This window comes from Pleurodeles waltl, chromosome 6, assembly GCF_031143425.1.
Source record: "Pleurodeles waltl isolate 20211129_DDA chromosome 6, aPleWal1.hap1.20221129, whole genome shotgun sequence".
NCBI classification, from domain to species: Eukaryota; Metazoa; Chordata; class Amphibia; order Caudata; family Salamandridae; genus Pleurodeles; species Pleurodeles waltl.
Window position 1 is genome coordinate 656,850,133 of NC_090445.1, and position 25,194 is coordinate 656,875,326.

The window sequence follows — 25,194 nt, forward strand, 5'->3', positions numbered from 1 at the left end:
CACTTCTTTGGAGCTGTTAGTGTAGTTGCAGGCCGTACAGTGTCCGCATTTGTTATGTCACCCTTGGCAGTCTCAAAAGTGTCATTGGGTCTGGTGACTCTGGTTTTCTGTTATCTCTGATTCAATGCTGTTGTAGATGTTTGCCTCTTTTGAAGAGAATGAGAACTTTTGAACTGAGAGACCTGCACTGGCTCCCAATAGACAAGAGAATTACATTGAAACTTCTCACGCACGCATACAAAGCCCTCGACAACGCAGGACCAGAATACTTCAACCAAAGACTCCACTTCTACCCACCAACTAGGCACCTCCTCTCCACCGACCTCACCCTCGCCGCCGTCCCACGCATCCGGAAGGCCACAGCTGGAGGAAGTTCCTTCTCCCACCACGCCGGCAAGACCTGGAAATCCCTCCCTATCCACCTCAGAAGATCTCCCACACATTCACAATTCAGAAAGGACCTCAAAACTTGGCTTTTCACTTGATCCCCTCTGACCTTCACTTACTGCTCCTCCCTCCCCCAGTGCCTTGAGACCCTAAAGGGTGAATAGCCGTGCTTTACAAGTACTTGATTGAATGAATGGGTTGGGTATATCAATATGGTGCCAGAATTTTGCAATTGCTTTTCATAATTGTTTTATTTTGTTGGCAATGTTGGAACCTGTCAGCACACAGGTCAACGGGATGATACTATTATTGGTGGCAGTGGGCACCAAGAGACTTTCTCTAGGTATAAACCATGCTCTTTTCAGGGCTTTCCTGTCCAATTTCCTGATATAAACCCAGACTGCTAAGTTTGTTACACAAAATTTCTCCATTTGCAAAGTAATCCTCTTTATACCACCAGTTTCTATGTATATGTACAAACTGGCCATATGGGAGATTATCTTTGAGTGATTTGGGATGGTTTCTTTTGTAATGAAGGAGACTATTGTGATCAGTGTGTTTGGTCTATAAATCAGCATATATCTTCACATTCTTTATGGTGATACACAAGTCTAAAAAGTGCAATCTTCCCTTGCTTTTTGTCAATGTGAATTGATGGTCAGGAGACCAATTGTTCAAGCATCTATGAATGTTGGTGAGATCAGCCTCTGTGCCCTGCCAGATCAGGAAGACATTGTCTATATATCTGTGCAAGGAGTTTATATTGGCAACGTACATACTGTCAACACCATGGATCAATTTGTCTTTGAAGAATGCCATAAAGATATTTGCTATCGCAGGGTCAAATGAAAAGTCCATAGCTACTCCTTTTGTAGATAAAAGCCATTTTTGAAGGCAAAAACGTTTTTGTTTTGAGACATAGAGTGGCAAGCGCCAGGAGAAAGTGAGTAGGAACTGTTGTGGACTGAGATCTTTTTGACAAAGCATGTTCTATGACTACCAGCGCTTTATCCTCCTGTACTTGTTGGTGTACAAGAACTCAATGTCCACTGTATCCAACACCTTATTATCTGTATCAAAGGGTAGCCCATCATACTTAGTGAGGATGTCCATTGAACCTCTAAGGTATGATTTAGGGCCTGATTTAGATCTTGGCGGTGTTACCGCCAAACTACTGTGGCGGCGGACCTGAGAAGACCATCAAGTCAATGGTGTAGCGCCCACCATATATAAATGTTACAGTCCTGCAGGCGCTGTACTGGTGGCAGTTTGCTGATGGAGGAAGGACATCGCTGGACCCAATGGGCATCAGTCAGTGGCAGTGACTATGGAATAGAGGTAAGTTACACACACACAAATACACAACCAGTACCTTTACCACATGTGTCCCTCTGCATCACACACAATACACCACCTACACACCATTATCCATTGCCATTCCACCACCACATGTACATGCCCTAAACACACACTGACATACATTCATGACACAACATACACACACTATTGATACAACACCCACACATGACACAACCAATAAAACTACATACTCATCTACACAAACACATATAACATCATACCTGCACGTCATGACAGCAACCGCCACACAACATTCACCTGAATGTTACACGCTGCAACATAACACAACATATACAACAATATCAATGCCATATGCAAGTGACACACATACTGACACAGCCACATCACCCACTTCAACTCCCTCAACCGCACCCAGCCAATCATGTTGCATACACACAAAATTGGCAGAAAGATAGATTTTGGCCCAGAAAGATCCCTTTTTGTAATTTGGTGTTACTCTGTTCAGTAAGTTATTAAAGGTAAAAATATATAGATATCTAGGGATGCAAATCATCAGCTGATTCGCCTGCAGGGGATCCGTGGATCCCGAGCACAAAGCAAGGCCCTGATTGGCTGATGGCAACCTGAAAGTTGCATCCACCATTTTGTTACTCGGCTGCACCCCTGGGGAGAAAACGTAACTAGAAACACACATAAGGGGTCAGGATAGAGGTTTCCTGACCCCATAGAACACATGGAAGGGTCTCTGAGCAACGCCACATCGGCAAAAAATTACAGCACTCAGAATGGCCACCCCCCAGTGTAATTTCACAAAGCATCTGCAGATCCGAAGCCAAATGATAAAAAAAACACCCAATCACACACCACACCCCTGCAGCCAAAGGCTGTGTGCAGAGTGGGGTTTGGGTGTTTGCTGGCTGGTTTTCTGCAGGACCTGGCCGTATGCGGCAGTGGTTGTATAAAAGTATGATAAATAAATATATATTACTTCATGTTTAAAAAAAACATAGAAATTCACGTACAAAAGCAAAGATTACAGGGACGTTTTAGTTAGGTTCAAATTATACCCATACCAAACCATAGAATTTCAGCAGTTATAGTTATACTTATAGTTATACTTATCTGAAGAAACTAAGGCCCGTATTTATACTTTTTTTAGCGCCGCATTTGCGCCGCTTTTTGACGCAAAACGGCGCAAACCTACAAAATACAATGGCATTTTGCAAGTTTGCGCCGTTTTTGCGTCAAAAAACGACGCAAATGCGACGCAAAAAAAGTATAAATACGGGCCTAAAACTTGTGCCATTAAGTAACTTTAGGCCATGGGTTATAGTTTCTTAAAACAAGTATAACTATAACTATAACTTGAATTTCTATGGCTTGTGTGAGTAAAACGTGAATCTAACTATAATGTCCCTTTAGCCTTTTTTTCAGTAAATACATATATATATATATATATTTATTTCCTTTTACGGTTCTCTAAAACAACCAGCCAAGTCGCACCGGATACAACAATCTTGCTTTATTGATAATACTCAAGCTCAAATGGAAATAAAAAACGATGGAAAAGAGACAGCGAACAACGATGTAAGAGATTTTGAAGGACTTGTGAGGGGAAAATCATGGTGTGGAGCATCACCACACAGGCACAAAGTGGGATAGATGATCAGATGTATGTGGATGATACATGAAGAGAAATGAAAACTTCGTCAAGCGAGAATTCAAAATCACCAAATACATAAATGATTTGAAAAATGTCATGTGTAAATAAACGCGTGGTCGGGACATGTAGTCAGTTTAAAGAACAGGGAAATTGGAGAGTGGCTTGTTCCTATGTGAACCAGAATGCACGAGGAGAGCAGTGAGACTCTGAACAAAACAACAATAAAATGGGATAAAATATAATTTGTGAATTGCTTCAGTTAAAGTTAAATACCAGTGCCAAGGCTTTCAAGGACACAGGGTGGAATATGCAGAAAAGAGTGTGATGGAGATAAACACTGTTTGAGATTTTTAAAGATGTGGTCACTTTAAGTTTGAGTTTGAGAGCACACTCATAAATTGATATTTTAAACAGTGAGAAAGGACTTTGTAATAATCTGTGTGCAAGGTCCAGAACGGACTGAAACGCATCAGGTTGTTTTCATCAGGGTCGTTGCGTGAAGCAAATAATGAAATATCAATAAAGCAAGATTGTTGTATCCGGTGCAACTCGGCTGGTTGTTTCGGAGCAAGGTAAAGGAAAATATTCAGCAGCATGGACCAGCTGCTTGAGAATGTACCCCGCATTTTATGAAGAACTCCTAAGTTCGAATGAGGACCGAGCAGAGGAAATATATATATCTATATCAATATAGATATATCGATATAGAAAATATATATATCTATATATGTATATATAGATTTATATATATATATATATATATATATATAGATAGATATATAGATATATAGATAGATATAGATATAAAGATATACTGTATATACACACATATATAAAATGTTTGTTCATTTACCTCTGCGTTGTTATGGAAGGTTTGGCCAGATCCGTCAACTGTGGGTCAACAGAAAGGGGTATCTCAAAGTAAAATTTCCCATGTTAATTCCTATAGGAAGCTTTGCTCTCTGACACAGAAAAAGTGACTTAATAGGCATACAACAGATTTGGCAAAATTTAAAACTTCACTGAGAAAGTGTCTGTTCTGTGACCTGGTGTAAATCTGTTCAGCTGTTTTTGTGAAATTAGCATTTAAAGAGGGGCGTGGTTTGGGCATGAAGGAGTGAAAATGTTAGCTATGTGCGAACATTTAGCCAGTTTAAGGTGGCTTAGTCAATCCTGATTGGCTGACCACCACATGCACAATATGTTGTGGCAGCCATTACAGGACTCAGTGACATGATCCCTACTGCCTGAAATGAATACAAAAATAAGCGAGCAGGGTCAGCACACTGATAGGGACCAGCCCACCTTGATTGACTAACCAAAATATGGACAATGTCTTGAGGAAACAATTAATAGGCCTGTAGGCATGGTCTTGACAGTAATGCATTGTAGTGAATACCAGGTTTTGAGGATCAACAAATTGAGCACATAAAAAGGGTAATAACTTTTACTCATGATATAAATCATTTATTGGTGGTGTTATATTCTGACGGGTTCTCAGGCGATTTTCCCCTGTAAAAAACGTTAACCATTTTGATGTATCTTGTTTGCGAAAAAAATGTTTTCTCTCATTGAGGTTATAGAAAGTGCTCCAGAAGTTAAAATGAGAAAACATCTTACATAGGTTCACACTACCTTCCTCAGTCATGTTTGAACGAATTCTGATATTCTGAGTATAACATGTACTTCCAACAGCAGCATCAGTGTGTTAGTTGATTCCCTATTGTTCTATGGCAGCTCCATTGCAGTGCTCTAATGGAAAAGTAGAATGCTGAAATTCTGTATTTATGACAAAAGTGTGGAACACCTGAACCCTATCTTGATGGAGTCAAAGCAGCAAAGATTAAAAAATTCTATTAGAAATGAAGAAACGCAGGGGGGACCGTTTGTCATAGAACATATGGTTAGTGCTCTAATAAGCTAAAATGGGGGCACATTTTCCTTGAGCTGTCAAATATCTTCCTCATCCATGTCAGTAAAACATTCTGACATGCAGAGTCAAACATTTAGGCCCGTATTTATACTCCGTTTGCGCCGAATTAGCGTCGTTTTTTTCGACGCAAATTCGGCGCAAAACGAACGCCATATTTATACTTTGGCGTTAGACGTGTCTAGCGCCAAAGTATGGGCAAATAGCGTAATTTTTTTGCGTGAACGCCTTCCTTGCGTTAATGAGATGCAAGGAAGGCGTTCCCGTCTAAAAAAATGACGTCGTATTTATACTCCCGGGCAAAAATCACGCCCGGGAGTGGTCGGGTCAAAAAACCCCGCATTTGCGCCACTTTTTAACGCCTGGGTCAGGGTAGGCGTTAAGGGGCCTGTGGGCTCAAAATGAGCCCACAGGTGCCCTCCCCTGCCCCCAGGGACCCCCCCTGCCACCCCTGCCCACCCCAGGAGGACACCCAAGGATGGAGGGACCCACCCCAGGGACATTCAGGTAAGTTCAGGTAAGTATAATTTTTTTTTTTTTTTTGGTGGCATAGGGGGGCCTTATTTGTGCCCCCCTACATGCCACTATGCCCAATGACCATGCCCAGGGGACATAAGTCCCCTGGGCATGGCCATTGGGCAAGGGGGCATGACTCCTGTCTTTACTAAGACAGGAGTCATTTAAATGGCGTCTGGGCGTCGAAAAAAATGGCGCAAATCGGGTTGAGGCGATTTTTTTGCCTCAACCTGACTTGCCCCATTTTAAGACGCCCTAACGCCATTTCCCCCCTACGCCGGCGCTGCCTGGTCTATGTGGTTTTTTTCCACGCACACCAGGCAGCGCTGGTCTGCTAGCGCCGGCTAACGCCATTCCATAAATACGGCGCCCGCATGGCGCTTCAGAATGGCGTTAGACGGCGCTAAATTTTTTGACGCTAAACTGCGTTAGCGCAGTTTAGCGTCAAAAAGTATAAATATGGGTCTTAATTTCAACAATAGCAGCAGTATGCAAGTTAATTCCATAATGATCAACTTAGATTTATCACAAAGTGCTAATGATCAACAAGAGCACTAGTATTTTGTATTTATCACAAACCTGTGGCACACACAAATGCCAACTTGATGGAATCAAAGCTGTAAATCTAAAATACTTTTCCTGCAGAGGATACTGCAATAAATGAAGAAATGAGAGGTTTCTTTTTTTCACACATTTTCTGGGCCCTCAGATATCACCCTCACCCATTTCAGTAAAATATTCTGACAAGCAGAGTGAAGTAAGTACTTCCAACACCAGCATCAGTCAGTCAGTGTCACCACGAGGTCTAATGTATAACTACAACAATAACATTATGTAATCAAGTCAAAAGTGAGGCACTCCTGAACAATATTTGTTGGAATTAGAGATGTTGAATTCAAAGCCTTTTCTAAGGAGGCGGAAATAAATAAGCATTGAGACATTAATGCAGATGTGTAATTAACAATTAAAATGTGAGAGGAGGAATATGTTTTCAATAATTTGAGGCATAATGTATTTTTAAAGGGGCTAATATTGTTAAAAAGAGAGACATCCGCATATATACAGCACCCCAAAGTAGTTCAAGAGGGAGGCGGCTGCATATATTCAGCATTTGTATAAAAGGCGCCTAATTTTAAAATAGGAGCATTTTCATAACCACATATATATGTGTGTGTATGTATATATATATATATATATATATATATATATATATATATATATATATATATATATATATATATATATTTTTTTTTTTCAAACAAAAATGCTTGGACGCTGCACTCCAGGAAAGTCCATACAATTTTATTTCAATATTGGTTCATCACCTTCACCACCACCAAGGAGTTTTGACTTACAAGTCTTGCTCACGGTTAATGAGGGCGTTTTCTATGTCTCCTATTTATATTATCTCACTTATGCCCATAATGAGACATTGCTTCATCCGTAGTGCTATTAGTATAAAAACATTTTTCATCAGAGATTCGGTTCGCGATTTGCATGCATTGTGGGTATATCTATTCACTTTAATGTCATTGTTGATCATATCGTCAAATCTTATATAACTTACATAGTGACATATTTATTGTATATATGTCCCATCACTGTTCAGCATTTATATTTAGTTTTCATTTGTTAATGTGGGTCTCAGTGACCTTAACACATCTACGAACAGGATCATATTATGTATAAATGGGATACAGCCTTTCTAAAAATGTCTCAGTTTCCAGGTCTAGTGCCAAGTGTACCTTATTATTAAATATGCTAAAAAATACATTGAAGATCTCCACAAAGGAATGAGGGAGATAGAGGCGAATATTCTGGCCTTGAGACAGAAGACAAGAAGAGGAAAGTAACAAATTAAGGAAATAAATGGAGGAAAATCAGGATAAACATGAAAAACAAGGGGAGGAACGAAAACAAATAAAGTTTAAAAGATAGATAGATAGATAGATAGATAGATAGATAGATAGATAGATAGATAGATAGATAGATAGATAGATAGATAGCTAGACTGAAAAAGCAAAGGTTCAATTTACATTATAGTTAGGTGCTAACAACATAACCTTAAAAAATACAAAATCACTAAAAAAAGAAGTGCTATAGGTATTTTATAGTTAAGTGTTGGAATGCGAGAAGAGCTCAAAAATCACTGAAATACACCAGCTATTCCATATTGAACTAACTATAAACTTGGACCACCCTTCATGCACTGCTTATGACCTACCATATTATATCACTCATGACATTCTAAATGACATCATTGATAACACATATTTATATAACAATTTATTTTTAAATTACTGAGATCAACCAATGATTCTGACAGTGTCCCAGGGGTTTTGTGAATGAGGAATGATACAACACAGTGGCAGTTGCTGACTGCAACACTTGGTGAGGTAGCGTGCAGAGTGGGGGAGGGTGGGATAGGGGGAATAAAAAAAAAAAGAAAACGACTTATCTGCTGCTGCCTGACGCCGCCTCAGTGTTCCGCTGCTCCCACTGCCACAGTGCTTCTCTGCTCCCCACCCAATCCAGACGCCTCCCTCATGCCGTTACCAAGCATGACAGAAGTGCCTGGATTGGTCTGAGAGGGCTGAAATTGCACTCAGTTAGGGACTGGGAGCCTGTGCTGGTTTTCCACCCGGCTGTGCAACGCAGCTAGGGTGGAGAGTTCTAAGTGTGCATGTTGGTTTGGCCAGCCTAAAATGGCTGGCCAAACCGACATGCGCATTTACAGTGCACATACCACTCCTCTTCCCTACTGATGATGCAGAAGATGGCCCCGCCCCAACCTAGACTCGACAGACTGGCTAAGTGAAAAATAAAATGATAATGAAATAGTTTTATTATCATCTTATTTTTCTGCTTTCTGTTGCCTTTCAGCTGTAGGGTGACATTCCTCCATCATAATGGAGGGGCCACCTCTGCAACAATGTACAGCAATGGTTTGACTCATATACGTTTGTCTGTAAGCTTTTGAAAGATACAAACAAACTTGGATATTTCAAAAGTGGATCACTTTGGAATTATGTAATTGTCTTTTTACTTGTATTCACCCGAAGGATGGATGCACTCGTCACTTGCAGGGAACTGATCACTTAGCATCACTGAACAGGCTCTTTTTTCAACCTTTTCTGTAAAGTGCTCAAAGATGAGCAAGTACGGTGTTATGTGGTAATGAAGGGGTGGGCACAGGGCCAGCCACAGGCGATGCCCTTTGGCAGCCCCTAATGCACATGCTGATCTGCTATTGTATTATAGTTGCAGGGCCTGTTGTGACACCATGTCGTGCCTTGCATACACCCTCCACTGTGTATGTCCAATTTCTGTGAATAGTAGGGGTTGGCCGCTTGTGGAGAGGTATGTGCAGACCCTGGCCACAAGGTGTGTACCAATTGTCTTGAGGTTTTTCCTGTTTAAATGTATTAAACAGTCACTCTGATATGTAAATGCACACTTGTGTATCAGTGCAGATGAAAATAATGCCACATGTGTAAAGGATATTTACAACAATATATAATTGAATTCTCCGTGTGCGCCTCCACCTCCCTTCCTCTCCCCACTTTCATTTTAGCTTATCAAGGTTACTCAGCTGTGACACCTTCCAAGTACTGAGCCTCTGGTTCACTGGAATTTACACTGAAGGAGCCACTGAGCCACTACCAACCCAGCACTTGGAGACATCTTACAAACACTGAGCGAGCAATTTTTAAATGTGAAGTACATTTATTTTGGAAAAGTTAGTGAAACTACTCGGGGGCACCAAACAAAGTACTATCCTTAATGAATGCACTTTGTTAAATTGAGATTTAAGGGCATTTTACATTAAGTGAACTTTGTGGCACTTCTGTTGCAAGGATCATCAGTCGGGGCCTGTTGTTACCTGCCCAGAGAGTTTTGACACCAAGATCATAATTGCCACCAGTGTTTACCTGGTTATTAACAAATCCTGTTTCGTTTTGTATACAGTGGTTTCTGTTTAGGATGCTGTCAGACAGCACTGGGTTGTTTCGGCTACAGCAGGCATCTGGCCACGGTGTTGTTGGATAGAGCTTGTGAAAAAGGGAGCCATTCCCAAAATTGTCAGGTCCGGAGATTCCACAACAGGACATCTGAAAAAAAGAGAACAAGAAATTTGATTCATAGCAATGGGGGAGAATCTGCCCCTCTTTAAGCAATCTTGTGATCAGAAGTGATTACCTGCAAGAACTTACAGGAGCTTCTTCAGCTTTCTAGTCACTCTCATTTACCTGCTTCTTATTTATTTCCCAGCTTATCAATATCGTGTTTGTACCTCCCATGGAGCATAGTCTTCTTATCAACTCATTTGATCGGCTAGCTTCTATGCTTCCACTGCTCGCTTTTCAAGCACTATATTTTTTCCAGAGTGTACATGTTTTCTAGCTCTCTCCCTTGTGTACTTTTCCTCCCTGCACTTCGTGTTGCTTTCTGTTTGTTACCCAGGTGCTTCTACCTGCCCCCTGCACGTTGAGCTCGCCCTTGTGTACTTCCTCTCAGTTGATTTTTCACCCATGTGCTTCTTCCCCACCCGCTCCATGACACTCTCTTGCCCGTTGCTTCTCATCCCCAACCTTTGTTTTGCTGCCTCACCCGGCTCTCCTCATCCTCACTCTCACCCATTTCATCTCGTAGCATGACGTACAATAGTGGCTAATGGTAATATATCCCTCATCTCTTCCCTTTCCCCGCCCTTGTTTCCTTGTGTATTTGCATCCTCACATGTGGAGTTTGTCATTGGGATGTGAGATATGCGTGGTGTTTGGCAGGTGGCTGTTCTGGCATTCAATATGAGGTAACTTGCTGTGCAGAATAAGCTGGCCGCGCTCTTGAAGTCAGTGGTTCCTGTCATTATTACAGTGTATCTAATGATGGGATGGGACATACCCTCTCACACAGGTCATCTGTTACACTTCCAACACATCTACTACTGTGTGGGTAGGCCTTTCGTGATTGCTAGTCTCCAAATTGTGCCTTCGCCCATCCTTAAATCAGCACCGGCAGTGGTCCCTTCCAGCTTCTCTGTCACGTTAGCTGTGCTTTCCCCACTGACCCTTCCCTCAGTGCTCGGCGCTGCCTTGCAGGTGTTGTCTTGTCCATCCACACCTTCAGAGCTTGGGCTGCTGCCCAGTAAACTGTGAGCACCACCTAATGGAGTGATTACCAGTTGCTGCTGGTGCCTGTGATCCACAGACCATCGTAAACAGAGCTGGAGTATTTTAATCTGTTGGAGACAGGTCAGCAGTTGTTAACCCTTGAGTACCCTCACTGGCTATTCGACTTTCGTGCCTGTTAATCCATCCTCATGGAAAGCAGTATGTTGTTACTGTGATTGCTCCTGCACATTAGTCCGTTCAGCTACTCTGGGATACTGCACACCCGCCCTTTAAATTAAACCCCAGTCAAGTGTTTCATCATTCATTTTTTCTACCTATTCTGTGAGAATATGCTAAATCCTCCTTTCCGTCTAAGTGGAACTTACATTGTTTTGAATCTGTTTTCACTTTTGCTACATGATCGTACTTCATCCTACTTCATCACAGATTCTTGAACGCAGCAATTATGCCGAACACCTTTCTAAAAAAAACAGGGGACCAAGGGAACGCAGGATTAGGAGCTTTAAAATGCTCGTAGATGCCATTGTTGGAATGGATTATAGTGCGAAAAAGAAGCATGTACTATCGCACAATTGCCTGGGGTCTGACCGAAAGCACCTCTTTTACAACATAACTGCTTTGGAGAAACCTGATACATACATAGAAGCAAAAAATGATAAGGGAATTTTTTGGATACCACTTTTTGTATAATAATGGAGCACAACAATTTCTATTACAGGGATCAAGCACAAGAGGGGTCTTTTGAAGCCTATGCAGAAACTCTGTGTATGTTAGCATCAACTTGCGTCTTTAAAGACATGGATGAAATGATATGTGATCAAATAGTGATGCAGACCACTTCCACAAAGGCTCAGGGAAGACTGCTTTGCCACAAAAACTCAAACTGGTTAAAGTAATCAGTACTATTAAAAGTTTGGAATGATCAGCCAAAGTAATACAAATGTTGAAGAGACGTGAATTGCAAGTAATGAAGTCAGCCTTGTACAATCCAGAAATAGTCTGACCAAATTCAAAAGAACATTCACTGTAAACAAACTCAAGTATCAAGAACCACACAATAATGCATGGTACCACTGTGGAGCTAATAACCATCTGGAATTAAATAGAAACACCCCCGCCTTAAGAAAGAGTTGCCAAAAGAGTGGTAAAGGGATCTTTTCTCCAAAGTTGGAAGCTGTCCCAAGAAGGTAGAGTTGTTCATGAAGAGGATGACGATGCTCTGGACATTGAGGAGCAAATGAAGGGAGTGCTCTTTTTGGTGGCAATTCTTCACAAATGCAATAAAAATGCCCACACAGAAGCGTTGTATAAATGAATCAATCCACTGTGGAGCTCTTTGTGGTGACTGGCTCTAGGATTACAAGTGTCTCCATTGAGATGTACAAGAATATACCAGCTAAGGAAAGACCATGTCAGAATTGCCTTGTAAATTGTTATAGGTGCTAATGAAATATCCTTATTCTAATACTTGAAATTCCCTAGATATTCCAATACATAGGGTATATTATAAGTGTTGATGGAGTGGTCTAAAAGCCAAGTCTGGTTTCCATTATAATCAAGACACTTGAGACGTATTAAAAAAGGATGCTGACTTCATTTGGGAGGGAGAGTTGTGAAAAAACATGAAAGGTGAACAGCAAAAGGTTCAGTTTTTGAAGTAATTTGATTAATCTCTGGATTATGTTGAAACAGTTGATGCTAGTAGGTTTGGGTTCTGTCTTAAGCCAAGTTGGTTCACATGAAGGCAAACTTATAAATTTTGCTTCATGCAAACTGAAAGTATTCTCTGATAGGAGGAGAAATTCTAGCATGTGTGTGGCATTGGCCAAATTTAAGAGCTCCTTGAGGGGCAAACCATTTCTCAACAAAACAGACCACATATTCTGGTAAGCATTCTACAGAAATATGGTTCCAAAAAGGTATCCCCATGCACTACAAAGCTACCATTCAAATTACACAAATCTGTGTTTACGACAGAGTATATATCTGGTATAACTAATGTCACTGCTGATTTCTTGTCTAGAATGGCATGTGACACTGACATTTGTGGCAATTAATGGTCTGAAGATAATGTGGTTGCATGTTCAGGTAATTTGCCAAATGATAAACACATGTTGAATCGCAAGCAGTGGATGACTAGTATACAATAAGATACTGAATATGCCATGTTGACAAAATTTATCAGTGGAGGTTAGCCAAAAGAGAAAATGTTAGATTTTACTCTGAAATTATTATGGAATATTAAGAATGAACTAACTACTGATGATAAGATTGACATAAGAAATAATGCAGCTTCTACCCATTTCTTACTTATTGCACCCACCCATGAAATGCATGTGAAAATGACAAGTACCAAGAAATGATTCAGAGCACTCTATCGATGGGTCACCATGGACAAGGATGTTGAGGTGTATTTACATGAGTTGCAGGTATGCAAAGATGCAGAATATGTGCCAGCCCTCTGACTCCTGTGATCTTTCCAGAAGGCCCATGGCAAAAAACGGGAGCAGATTTATTAGATCCAGTGAACAAGCTACCTTTAACCATGCGAAAATTGATGTGGCGGACTATTACAGTAAATTGATTGCATTAAAATGCTTAGAATATATCATCAAATGAAGTGTTTGAAATTTTCAAACAGAGATGGTCTTCTTAAGCATGTTGTCTGTGACAATGGAACTCAGTTAATTTCTGATGTCATTGCAAGTTTCTTCACATTCTATGGTATCACTTAAAGCAAGACATCACTTTGCTTCCCCCAAAGTAATGTGCAAGTATAGTATATCAAACATTTGATAAAGAAGACTATAACATTTGCTCTTAAGGGGAAAGTAGCTGTTAACTTGTTATAACCTTCCCAGGTCCTGTGAGGTACTCTACAAATGTAGCTGGTACAGGAAAGCTGCATAGACTGGCCCCTATCACCACCTGAAGCGTGCCTGCTATATTTTTGTACCTCCTTAGAGAGTGTTTTCTTTGCATATGAAGAAATATTACGCAAAAGGAGGGATACTTACTTGTACCAAGCACTAAAGAAAAATGCACACCATTAACATGTGTTCTGACATAGTCCATGTGCGAATAAAACTAAAATGATTGTCAAGAACAATTGAAAATTGTTCCAGAATTTAAAGGTGCCAGCACCACTTTTTTTCCTTAAAAAAATGAAAACATATCAAACAATATGTGGTCCAAGCAGGTAGACACCCATAAAGAAATAACGGAGATATCTGTCTCACGCTTACTCTACCACTAGTGACCTAGAAAGTGCAAATGTCACAACGGTAGTGTACGTGGACCTACAAATAACACCAAGAAAATTCAATCAATTGCAATGTCATCAGACAGAACACTTTCTCTAATTGTAAAAAAATAAAAATATAACTTATTTTAGGTGCTGATAAACTGCCCTAGGTAATTTTAATATCTAGGGCATTTTGTCAGTGCGATGGAGTGGTCCCAAAGCCAAGTCTTGTCTCTGCTATAATAATGACATCATGACCCAAATGCATAGATGAGCTTGCATCCTTCTTTAGTCCATTTGCATTTGTTGAAAATGGAGTCTCTAGTTGGCAGTGGTTGTCACCCTGTCCAAGTAGGGACCTTCACTCTAGTCAGGGTTAAGGAGCCACAGAGCTAAAATAACACCTGCTCACCCCTTGGTAGCTTGGCATGAGCAGTCAGGCTTGTCTCAGAGGCAATGTGTAAAGTATTTGTACCCACATACACAGTAATGCAGAGAAAACACTACAAAAGGACTCCACACAGTTTAGGAAAATAGTCAATATTTGTCTGAGTATAACAAGACTAAACCAACAAACATCCAACATACACAAGTAAAGATATCACTTTTTAAACGTTTAAATGCAATTGTAGTTCCTTGAAATCAGTGAACTGCTTGACTGAGGCAAAGTACCTGTGATGTGTCAAAACAAAGATGGCCCACAGGAGACGTGAGGCGTTGATTCCTTACTGCTAGGCAGGGGAGGTGATGCACCTGTTCCTTGCTGCCATGAGGAAGGTGATGCGTTGTTGGCAGCAAGAAGCAGTGGTTCCTTACTGTGGTGTGGTGTCGACAAAGAAAATTGGGCCCAGGGACAATGCTTCAGTGATGCATCGGAAGTCAAGCAGCGATTTGTCGATCTCACACCGATGAAGCAGGTCCTACATCAGAGTGCATCACGGACTTAAGTGATATGGTGCTCGAAACTCAGGAAGCGGTGGTTCTTCTGACATGCTGCAATGGAAAGCTGGGGCCTGGGTCGAAAACCGTGGTTGTTGCATCAAGCGGGGACCACGCTCTGGTGCAGGAAGTGACGATGCATCAAATCCTTCCAGTGATGCATTAGTTCAAAATTACGCAGTGAGTGGATGCTTGGAGTTTCTCCTTGGAGCACCAAACACTGGATTTGGTACCACTTGGCATGACAGGGCTCTCAGCAGAGGAGCCCAGGTGCTGCCAGATAAAGGCCCTCATTACAACCTTCCCACCAAGGTTGAACCGCCGGGCGGCCGCCAATGCAACTGCACTCCCGCGGGGTCTATTTTGAGAACCCGCTGGGCCGGCGGGCGGAAACCTGTTTTACGCCCGCCGGCCCAGCGGGGATCTCGGCCGCAACACAGGAGCCGGCTCCAAATGGAGCCGGCGGTGTTGCGGCTGTGTGACAGGTGCAGGTGCACCCGTCGCGCTTTTCACTGTCTGCTATGCAGTCCCTTCTACAGCATCTAGCTCTTCTTCCTGGCAGAATGTCCACAGTCCATACGTGTTCTAACTTTGTGGGGTCAGAGGTCCAGTACTTATACTCATTTCCATCTTTGAAGTAGGCAAACTTCAAAGAGAACTCTTTGTAGAGCACCAGACCCTGCTTTCCTGCCTTGGCCCCAGACACACTCCAGGGGGTTGGAGAATGTTTTTGTGTGACGACAGGCACAGCCCTTTTCAGGTGCAGGTGTCAGCTACTCCCACCACTCTAGCCTATGAAAGCCCACCAGAATATGCAGGACATACCTCAGCTCCCTTTGTCTGACTGTCTAAACCAACTGTCATCCTGGCCCAGATGTGTATTCAGCAAAGCTTAAGCAAGAAAATGCCCACTTTCTACAAGTGGCATGTTCAAACTATGTTCAAGAAACAACTTCACCAAAAGATGTATTTTAAAATTGTGAGTTCAGAGTCTCCAAACACCATAACTCTATCTGCTCACATTGGGAAATTACACTTGAAGAATATTTCAAGGCAATCCCCACGTTACCTTATGGGAGAGATAGGCCTTGCAATAGTAAAACCCCAAATTAGTAGTATTTCTCTATCATGGGATGTAAAACACACCAGTACATGTCCTATCTTTTAAATACACTGCACCCTGCCCATGGCCTTTTGCCTACCTTAGGGGTGACTTAAGGTAATAAAAGTGAAGGTTTGGGACTGGGAACTGGGTGCACCTGCCAGGTGGACATGGCAGTTTAAAACTGCACACACAGCCCTATAGTGGCAGGTCTGAGACATGTTCACAGGGCTACTCATGTGAGTGGCACAATCTGTGCTGCAGGCCCACTTCTAGCATTTGATTTACAGGCCCTGGGCCACCAGGTGCACTATACTAGGGACTTACTGGTCAATCAAATATGCCAATCATGAAAAAAGCAATCACCAATACATTTTAGACAGAGAGTATATGTACTTTAGCAGCACTGGTTAGCAGTGGCAAAGTGCCCAGAGTCATAAATCCAAAAAAGCAGGTCAGAAAAAATAGGAGGAAGAAGGCAAAAAGTTTAGGGATAACCCAGCAAAAAGGTCCAGGTCCAACAGAGTTCTACTCCTGAGTCATAAAGAACTGTACAGATAAGGTGGACCCTATGAGACTTATCAAAAAGGATGCTGAATTCAACTTGGGGTTGGGGGAATAATGACAAAAATACAGTTTGGATGATGCTAACTGTACTCACCTCAGATTTTAGAGGGTGCTCAATTGAATCTTGTTTGGCACAGGATGCTGCTAAGTTCATTGAAAGATTGTGGACTGCCAGGCAGAGGCTCAATAATCATTATGAGATTTTCACATTAATGAATAGATAACCTAAGGGAAGTAAAAGTGTCTAATGGCAACTAGTATGCATGTGGTTCTAGCAGTTTTTATCAGTTTTTATTTTGACCTGTGGAACTGCTAATAGTTATATGGGTTTTATATAACTGATCTTTAAATTAATTAATAGATATGAGTACAGAAAAGTACAAGTGCTTTCCTGAATTATCCAAATCCATAATAGTTATATGAATTTTCCCAACACGATTTGTAAACTACAAGTCCATCCAAAATGCGGCCCCACCTCTAGGCTGGCTAGACTAGTTCTCCCACTCCAATGATAATAGGGCTGATGCAACTGCCAGCTACAAGTAAGAAAAATGATGCAGCGCAATGTGATCCGTCCAAGCAAGTAGAAGGAGGAACAGCTCCAACATGCATAAGCAGTAAGCACATCTGAAATTGGTTTTGTGCCCTGTAGTAATTGCTCTTTCCAGGAGTAGTTTTTTTCATGCAACATATTACTCAGAATAGGGCATACTGGGAAGAGTAACCTCTATGTACTAGTTAGGGTGTGGATGGGTGTTTACAATCATTTTTGTTTTGATATTAACTTTGGTGGCGTTTGATGAATCTTCACAAAGCTTTCCAAAAAAAGTTCATCCACCTTGGCTCCTTCCTGGAATGTTTCTAGGTGATCTATCAAGCAGGGGACGAATAAAAGGGGATGCACCAAGACACTTTTTCCCTATGCAATTTCCATAGGGACAACACAACAGCCAAAACCAAATTTGGCAGAAAGTCAGATCTTTACCCAGAAAACGTGCTTTTTTAGATTTGGTGTAACTATGTTTTAGAGAAATATGGTTCAAAATGTATAGATATATTGACAGCTGGGCTGAAATGTAATGAATCAAGCCTTGATATTGGCTGAAGGGGGCTTTTGTGGCGCAAGTGCAGTGACTGGCTGACCATATCATGAATAGAAATGTTGCAGAAGCCATAAGAGGACTCAAGACTTAGGGGCCTATGTATGAGGCCGTTTGTGTCACTTTTGCAGCACCCAGTATGGTGCGTTAGTGACACAAACCTTAAGACAGATTTTTGAAGCCATGCAAAGCCACTTTGCGTGGCTCTGAGTGGCTCTAAATATCAAATCTGGAGAAACGCAAATCGCTGTGTTACATTACTCTGCCCTGGAAAGACATTCAGTGGGCATTGTGTGGGTGTTCCCACGCAACTCCCACAGACTTAGACACATCCCCGGGTTTACACGAACTTGGGGATGTGTTAAAATCTTACACCTTCCTAGGGGAGGTATAATGAGGAGAGATATCTCTATTTCTCCTCGTTTTGTCTTGTTTCTTCTTTCTATGAATGCTGCATTCTGCAGCACAAATAGAAAGAGACATATGCCTCCCGGGATTGTTTTTGCAAAGGAAGTTGCCCCATTCCTGCATAAAAATAATCCTGCATGCAATGCAAGCACCCTTGCACCACGGTGCAAGGGTGCCTGTGTTAGGCGCTAGGCAGCCCATTGTGCACCAGTGCTTAGGATGGGACAGGAATTAGCCATATTGTCTTAAATACGGCTCATTCCTGCCCTTTCCCTGTCAAGGAGAATTATTGTGCTGCACTGTGTGACTTCCTCATAAATGAGGCCCTTAGTTCTCAGTTCAGAATTTTTTTTAAAAAAGATATAAGGGGGCAGGGTAGAGAGACCCTGACTTCCTAACCTTCACAAGGGGGTCTCATAGGAAACCCTCCTTTTGCTAAAATTGTTTTAAAAATCCTGTTTTGCAGTTTCTCTGGAGTACCCCTGGACCTCAAGATTTTTTTTTTTAAATGATACGGGGAGACACCATTTTTTTCAAATTCCCCCAGGTGGGCTAGGGCCCGGGCGAGTCCCATGACCTGAGGACTGAACGCAAATTGAAAGTCCCAAGAGACCCCCATTTCCTGTGGACATCATAGAGTTCTTTGCTGGCATGTCACCCACATCCTTGCATGGTTGTGGAAGGCGCTGGTCATCCCATTGATTTTCCTCCAAGCCAGCCAAAATGAGTAGAGAACTGCACTGTATTCACTCAACCGGGAGCAAAAGAGAAACTGCTCCTGCCAGCTGACAGCACAAGAAGGCCAACTCCTTTAGAGTGCCTGCAGTCAGTGGGTTCATGGGGGCCTTGGGGTCCCCTTACAGCCACCAACAAAACAAAGTTAGCTGGGTGCCCGGGGTGGGTCTGGGGCACCCAAATTATGTGGGAAAAATAATAATAAATGAGTGACTGAAGCCACTCGTTTATTACTCACTGCTCCCGGCCAGGAGCACCCCGTAATGCCGTTTGTGAGCCAATTTGCATATTTGTTCTGCTTTATGGTACCCCAGTCTGGATAAGGGAGCCATCAGCATGTTCTGAGAGAGGGTGAGGGCTGCAGGGAAAGCAGCAGTTCCACCTGAAATGATTTATTACAGTAACCCTATGTTTCCTGGGCCCTATAGGAAATGCCCCCAAGATACATTTATGGTGTTTTAAAGCTTTCCCACAAATAGATTGTTTGCACTTCAGCTGAGGATTGTTGGATTACTTGTGGCTGGTCCTATGGCACTCTGCTGTGTGTTTAGTGTTGTTTTGGGTAAAAATGTTTTATTTTGAGACTTAGCGATTAACATTGTAATGCTTTTTTGTTCACCCTTTAAGTGCGAGTGTTGGCCAATTGCTGAAGACCGCACTCTCTCCCCAGTGTGTCTGATGATCATTGACCATCACTGGACGGGCTTAAAAGGACCCCCTAGTGCTTGTTTTTTTTTTTTTTTTTTCCACCTCAGGTGCTAAAGAAGAGCTTCCCCAGCAACTGAGGCTGTCTTTTTTTCTCTGTAATGATGATTGGCATGCATAGCATGCTGACGTCATTGCAGGTAAAATGAAAGCACAATGAGCCACTTTGCTCATTTCACTTTCACTGCATCAGTGCTCGGCAGCAGATCTCAGTCCCTGAGCATCGATTTTCATGTGTGGAGGTATCATTAGAAAGGGAAGAGTACCTTTGACGTTGATTTGATCCATTCCTGTTGCAGGAACTAGACCCGGACACACAAGGGGGGGGCAGCATTTTCATCACAACAAGTGGGAGAACGCTGGGTGGTAGGAATTTTGTGGATTCGTGTTGGTTCCGGATGTTTCCATCAAAGAAATGTAAGGAAAATGGGTGATTGTGAGTAAGAAAACCTTGTGAGATTCATGCAAGGCACTCTACAGGGAAATTCACTAGGTGTCTAGTTTTCATAATGTCTGTAGTTGGTAGGTTTCCATGGGTGGCGGCCCAGCACGGCCAAAAATACCAATCTACCCCTATTGCTCATCTCACCATGTACAGCTTTAGGGTCTTTGGTGCAGTGGTCTCTTGGTCCACCCACACAGGTGGTGTACTGTAGTTAATGTAAGACATGTGGGAACTCTGGGTGGTTCGTAATTTTTTGATCCACACACGGAACTTTCCTGCACAGATATAAGTTGAATATGTTTTTTTTAGTCAAAGTTTGTGGTTTGCAAGGGCTTCTGGGTGTGAAAACCTGGTGACAGCCATGCACATTACCCTACCCTGGATTACCCTAGGTGTCTCGTTTTCAAAAATGTACAGGTTTGGTAGGTTTCGCTAAGTGGCAGCTGAGCTAGGACCCAACATCTACAGCTACCCACACTGCAAAAAAAGGTGAGTTTTCTTTGGGAAAAAAAAATATGACTATATTGCGTATTGAGCCCTTCTCAGTCGCGGGCACTATGCCTATCCAGACAAGTGGGTTACTATTTTTATTGAGAGACTTTAGGGAATGCTCTGTTGTAGGAAATGTGTTGCTCCCTACAGATGCTGGAGGTTTGCATTGAAAATGTGTGTTTTTAGTCAAAGTTTGAGGTTTGCATAGTTTTCTGGGAAAGAAAAGTTGGTGAGAGCCATGCGTCACCCCACCCTGGATTTCCCTGAGTGACTAGTTTTAAAAAAATATGCAAGTTTGCTAGGTTTCCTTAGGTGCCAGCTGAGCTAGGGCCTAAAATTCACAGCTACCCACATGGTTAAAAAAGAGGGTCAGTTTTTAGATGAAATGTGATCTGTTCATGTTGCATTTTAGGCCATTTCCTGTCACAGGTGCAAGGCCTGCCCACACAAGTGAGGTACTTTTTCTATTGAGAGATATGTGGAAACACAGAATAGTAGAATATTTGTTATTACTAATTGCTTTTCTCCACCTTTGTGCCTTCCAAATGTAAGCAGGTGCGTAAGAAGGAAGTCCTTTTGAAAAATGCCTTCTGAATCTCATGGTAATACAGGTACCCAGAAATTCAAAGAAGTACAAATGACCACTGCTCCTACACTCTGTTTCAGGTGTCTGTTTCAGAAATACTTTGGTTTCCTTGATACCCATTTTTCACTGTTTATATTATACCAAATTAATTGCTCTAAGGTGCAACTCAGTTGTTGGGTCTGGGTGCCTCGGGTTCTTGGACAAACTACATGCCCTAAATATCCCTGCAACCAGAAAGGTATAGCAGACGTAATGGTATATTGCTTTTGTAAATCAGCCATCATGACTAGACGTTCCATATGAAAATGTTATCATAAATTGTTGTGTTTTTTCCTACTCATTTTCAATATTTTTTATTTCAACAGCTACTTTCTTTCAGGAAATACTTGATGGATCTATACAAATGACCCCTTGCGAAATTCAGAATTTTGACTACTCTTCAGAAATGTATAACTTTCCATGATCAACAATGGGTTTCATACCTATTTACCACACAAACTGGAAGTAAGTTGAAAGCAAAAACATTAGAAAAAGATGGGCTACCTCTTTGAAAAATGCCAAAACTGTGGTAATCAAAGTTGCTTTTTTGATTCTGCTCTGCATGTTCCTGAAAGTGGCAATGATGGTGAGTTTAGCACAGGAAACCTTTCATTGATACCATTTTTAGGGGAAAACCCACTTTTTTGTGCAGAACCCTGGATACCTTTAGAATCCGCTGCAAATTTGGCATGGACACCTAATGTGGACAAATGGAGGCCTAAGCGCAAACTACCCCAATTAGCCAAATAAAATGCTCAGCAGTAAGGTGAAAAATCCCTTGGTCTTTCTCCAGGCACCTAAGCCCCATTAAGTGAGAAGCCCCTACTACACACAGCTAGGTATGGTAATGCTATTGCAGCTATTCACGGACAGCCTGCTCCCTCCATACATAGTTTCATTACAAAGCCTAGACCCTACTGCATACAGTTAGGTATCGTAGTGATATCTTACTTCGCTTTAAAAAAATTGGAATTTACTGAAAAAAACAAAGGTGAAAGGGGCGTTATAGTTTGGTGATAGCATAACATTTTAAGCCAAAAAAACAATGAAATGTGTCCATTATATTTCAGTGAGTTAGCTATAACTTGCACCCACCATGCACTGTTTATGACCTCACATATTAAATCACTCATGCCATGTTCAATACCATCACTGATAACATCGAATTACATCATTGATGACATCATTGAAATCGTACAAATTGAGGCAAATTATAAAATGTGGATAGATTTAGATGCCTTAACAGTACTTGCTTTCCACTGAAATGCCGTCAGAGCAGAACACTTGTGCCACCCTGCGCCTGTGGCATGCCAAACTTGCCATAGTACAACTCAAAATTCACCAAAGTCTCGAAAGAAAGCATCTTCACATGCTGGAACGTCTACCAGAAAAGCTAAACCAATCGTTAATCACTGACATCAGAGCTCGGGGTCCTTATTGTATGTTGCCCACAGCAGAGGCTACTTATCGTACTCTGCTGGGGGGCGCACCGCGTGCACCACCAGGACGTATAGACTGGAGTGTTTTGCAGCAGGTCAGGGGTGGCACAAAGGAAAGAGAGCAAGAAATCTACTCAGTATAAAGTGCTAAAGTACTTTGAGTAACTCTGGCAGGACGGCTAACTGTAGTCTTAAGCTAAAGTCCTTTGCTTCTTAGGAAGCTGACTCATAAATATAATTTACTATCATTTGACTGATATGTGCACTTCATTGTGCATAGTCAAGCATTATTGGCATGCCTTTTTAGCGTGTAGGAAAAGGCATGATTCCGAGCAGCCTATGTTTGCGAGCCTGGAATCCCTCGGTCAACAAATACTGGGCCCGGAAGCACCAGACCCGGACCTAGATGGCAGCTGCGGGCGTGTACTTACTTCCCAGCAGAATGGGGACACATGCATCCACTCTCCCCTCCCCCCAGCCAAAGGCACCCCGACCTCCCCCCTGCCACGTTCCGGACTGTTGCAAGGAAGTGGGAAATGTGCATCGGAAACAGGGAACCTCTGCAAAGGACTTGGTAAAATTGGGTCTACTTATATTCCACATGCCCGACTCATTATCTCATAATGGAAGAATTTGGATGCCTAGATCCCATTCAGAGTAGGGGTCCTTTCCCCTCCCTTGATTTTGCATACCAAGAAGTGTTTAACTTGTAATGATGGCCCCTCCAGACAGGAGGTACCTCAAGAGTCCTACAGTGCAGGGAGGATGGAACTGCCGGGGCGGGAATCACACATGTCGGCCAGCTATTTCCCCCGTGCCATGCTATTCTAACCTGTCCTTGCAAGAACGGGGAATTCCCCCGAATAACACGTGCGACCCAAATGTTTCAGGCTTATTCCTACCTGTGCTTATCTGCTTCCAATCACAGATTTCTCCTGCTTACAATAGAAGGAATCTCTGCACGGAAACACCAAAGACAACTAAGGTGGATTTACACCCGATCCATCTTGGAATTCGGGTGAAGCGGTTTTCCCGCCCCTCACCTCCTAACCCAGGGATTCTGCTTCACGCAACTTGTAACCGTGGTGATATTTGTATTTGTGAACTGCTTCCAGCCAGTAAAATGAGCGGACACTGGTTGGGGCAAAGGAAAAGTGGCTCAGCTGCAGCCGACGAGCCCCGTCACTATTTCAGATGATTACTGTGAGCACCTGCACAGCTGGAAGAGCCCACAGAGCTGCTGTACTTCGGGACCTCAGGCGATAGCCCCCGGAGTGGGAAACGTTGCTTACGTTGTTTTATGCTATCAGTGGAAGAAATAATTCTGTCAACGGTGCAGCTAAGGTTACCATGGAATTGTCATGGGAGCTGCTTACCTCAGTCGAAAGATCACTTTACATGGTTAATTGGCTCCTTCTGGATTGTTCAATTTATGAAAGAGCAACGGGGATTTGAGCTTATATTGCTGATGATGTGTTATTAATATGTTAAACACCCTTCATCTCCTTCCTGAGATAGTCTGTCTGACTTATAACTCTTCTATAATTTAAAAGGAAGGTGATGCTCTGTTTGAATTTGGCCATACAGCTCTTCTATACGACCAATTAAATAATTAAACAAGTACTTACAAAAGCAATTCCTTGAGGAGTTTGTATGTATGAGTGGGTGAGTGCAGAAATGGGGCAACACGAGAATGGACAGACAAACGAGTGAGTTGTTCAATGACTGAGTGCACTGAAGGATTAGTTCATACATGGAAAACTAGTGAATGTGTACAGAGATGGATGAATGGATGAGAGTGCATCTATTGATTAATGACTGAATGAATGCATAGTTGAATGAGTAAGTTGTTGAATGAGTGCGTGGAAGGATGTTTCAATGGGATGGCTTGCCATCAGCAGAATAAAACATAAGTGTCCTCTGCTTCCTAGTCGATCCAATATTATGTCAACCCATGGATGGTTGAATGAGTACGTTGATGAGTGAGTGCGTGGACGAAAGGATGAATGGAGCGTGTAAGTGTTTAAATAGCCTAGAATTGTGACTAGCCATCAACAGCATAAGACATAAGGGTCCTCCGCACCACAGTGCATCAAATACAATGCATCAAATATTATTTCTATTCACCAGTTCCACTTTTACTTGCATGCAATTGAAGACGACAGCCAAAATTATGCCAATAATTACCACTGTGATGCTAGGGTCGGTATGATACCAGAAGTCAGTCTGGGCCTGTATTACTTTCTTTTTCTGATGGGATTTTTATGCCAAATGACATAATTATTCTTTTTCACACATGGGGATACTAACCGAGTTGCTCAAAATCAAAGGGGTGTGGTACAGAATCCTAACAAGCACTGACAAAGACAACAGAACTATCCTTTGAGACGGTTGGTTCTGCCATTGCCTCTTTCCCCTGCCGTACAGGATGGGCTTTTCCGA

The 25,194-nt window shown here is 42.1% G+C and overlaps 1 protein-coding gene across 1 annotated transcript in view; it reads right to left on the reverse strand.

Annotated features, from left to right (window-relative positions):
• LOC138302014 (tetraspanin-18-like) overlaps positions 1 to 25,194 on the reverse strand; it is a 162,612-nt gene that overhangs the window by 78,607 nt on the left and 58,811 nt on the right. Inside the window, exon 5 of the mRNA XM_069242436.1 lies at positions 9,749 to 9,928. Within this exon, the coding sequence (XP_069098537.1) occupies positions 9,749 to 9,928 (180 nt within the window). The remainder of the gene's footprint in view (positions 1 to 9,748; positions 9,929 to 25,194) is intronic.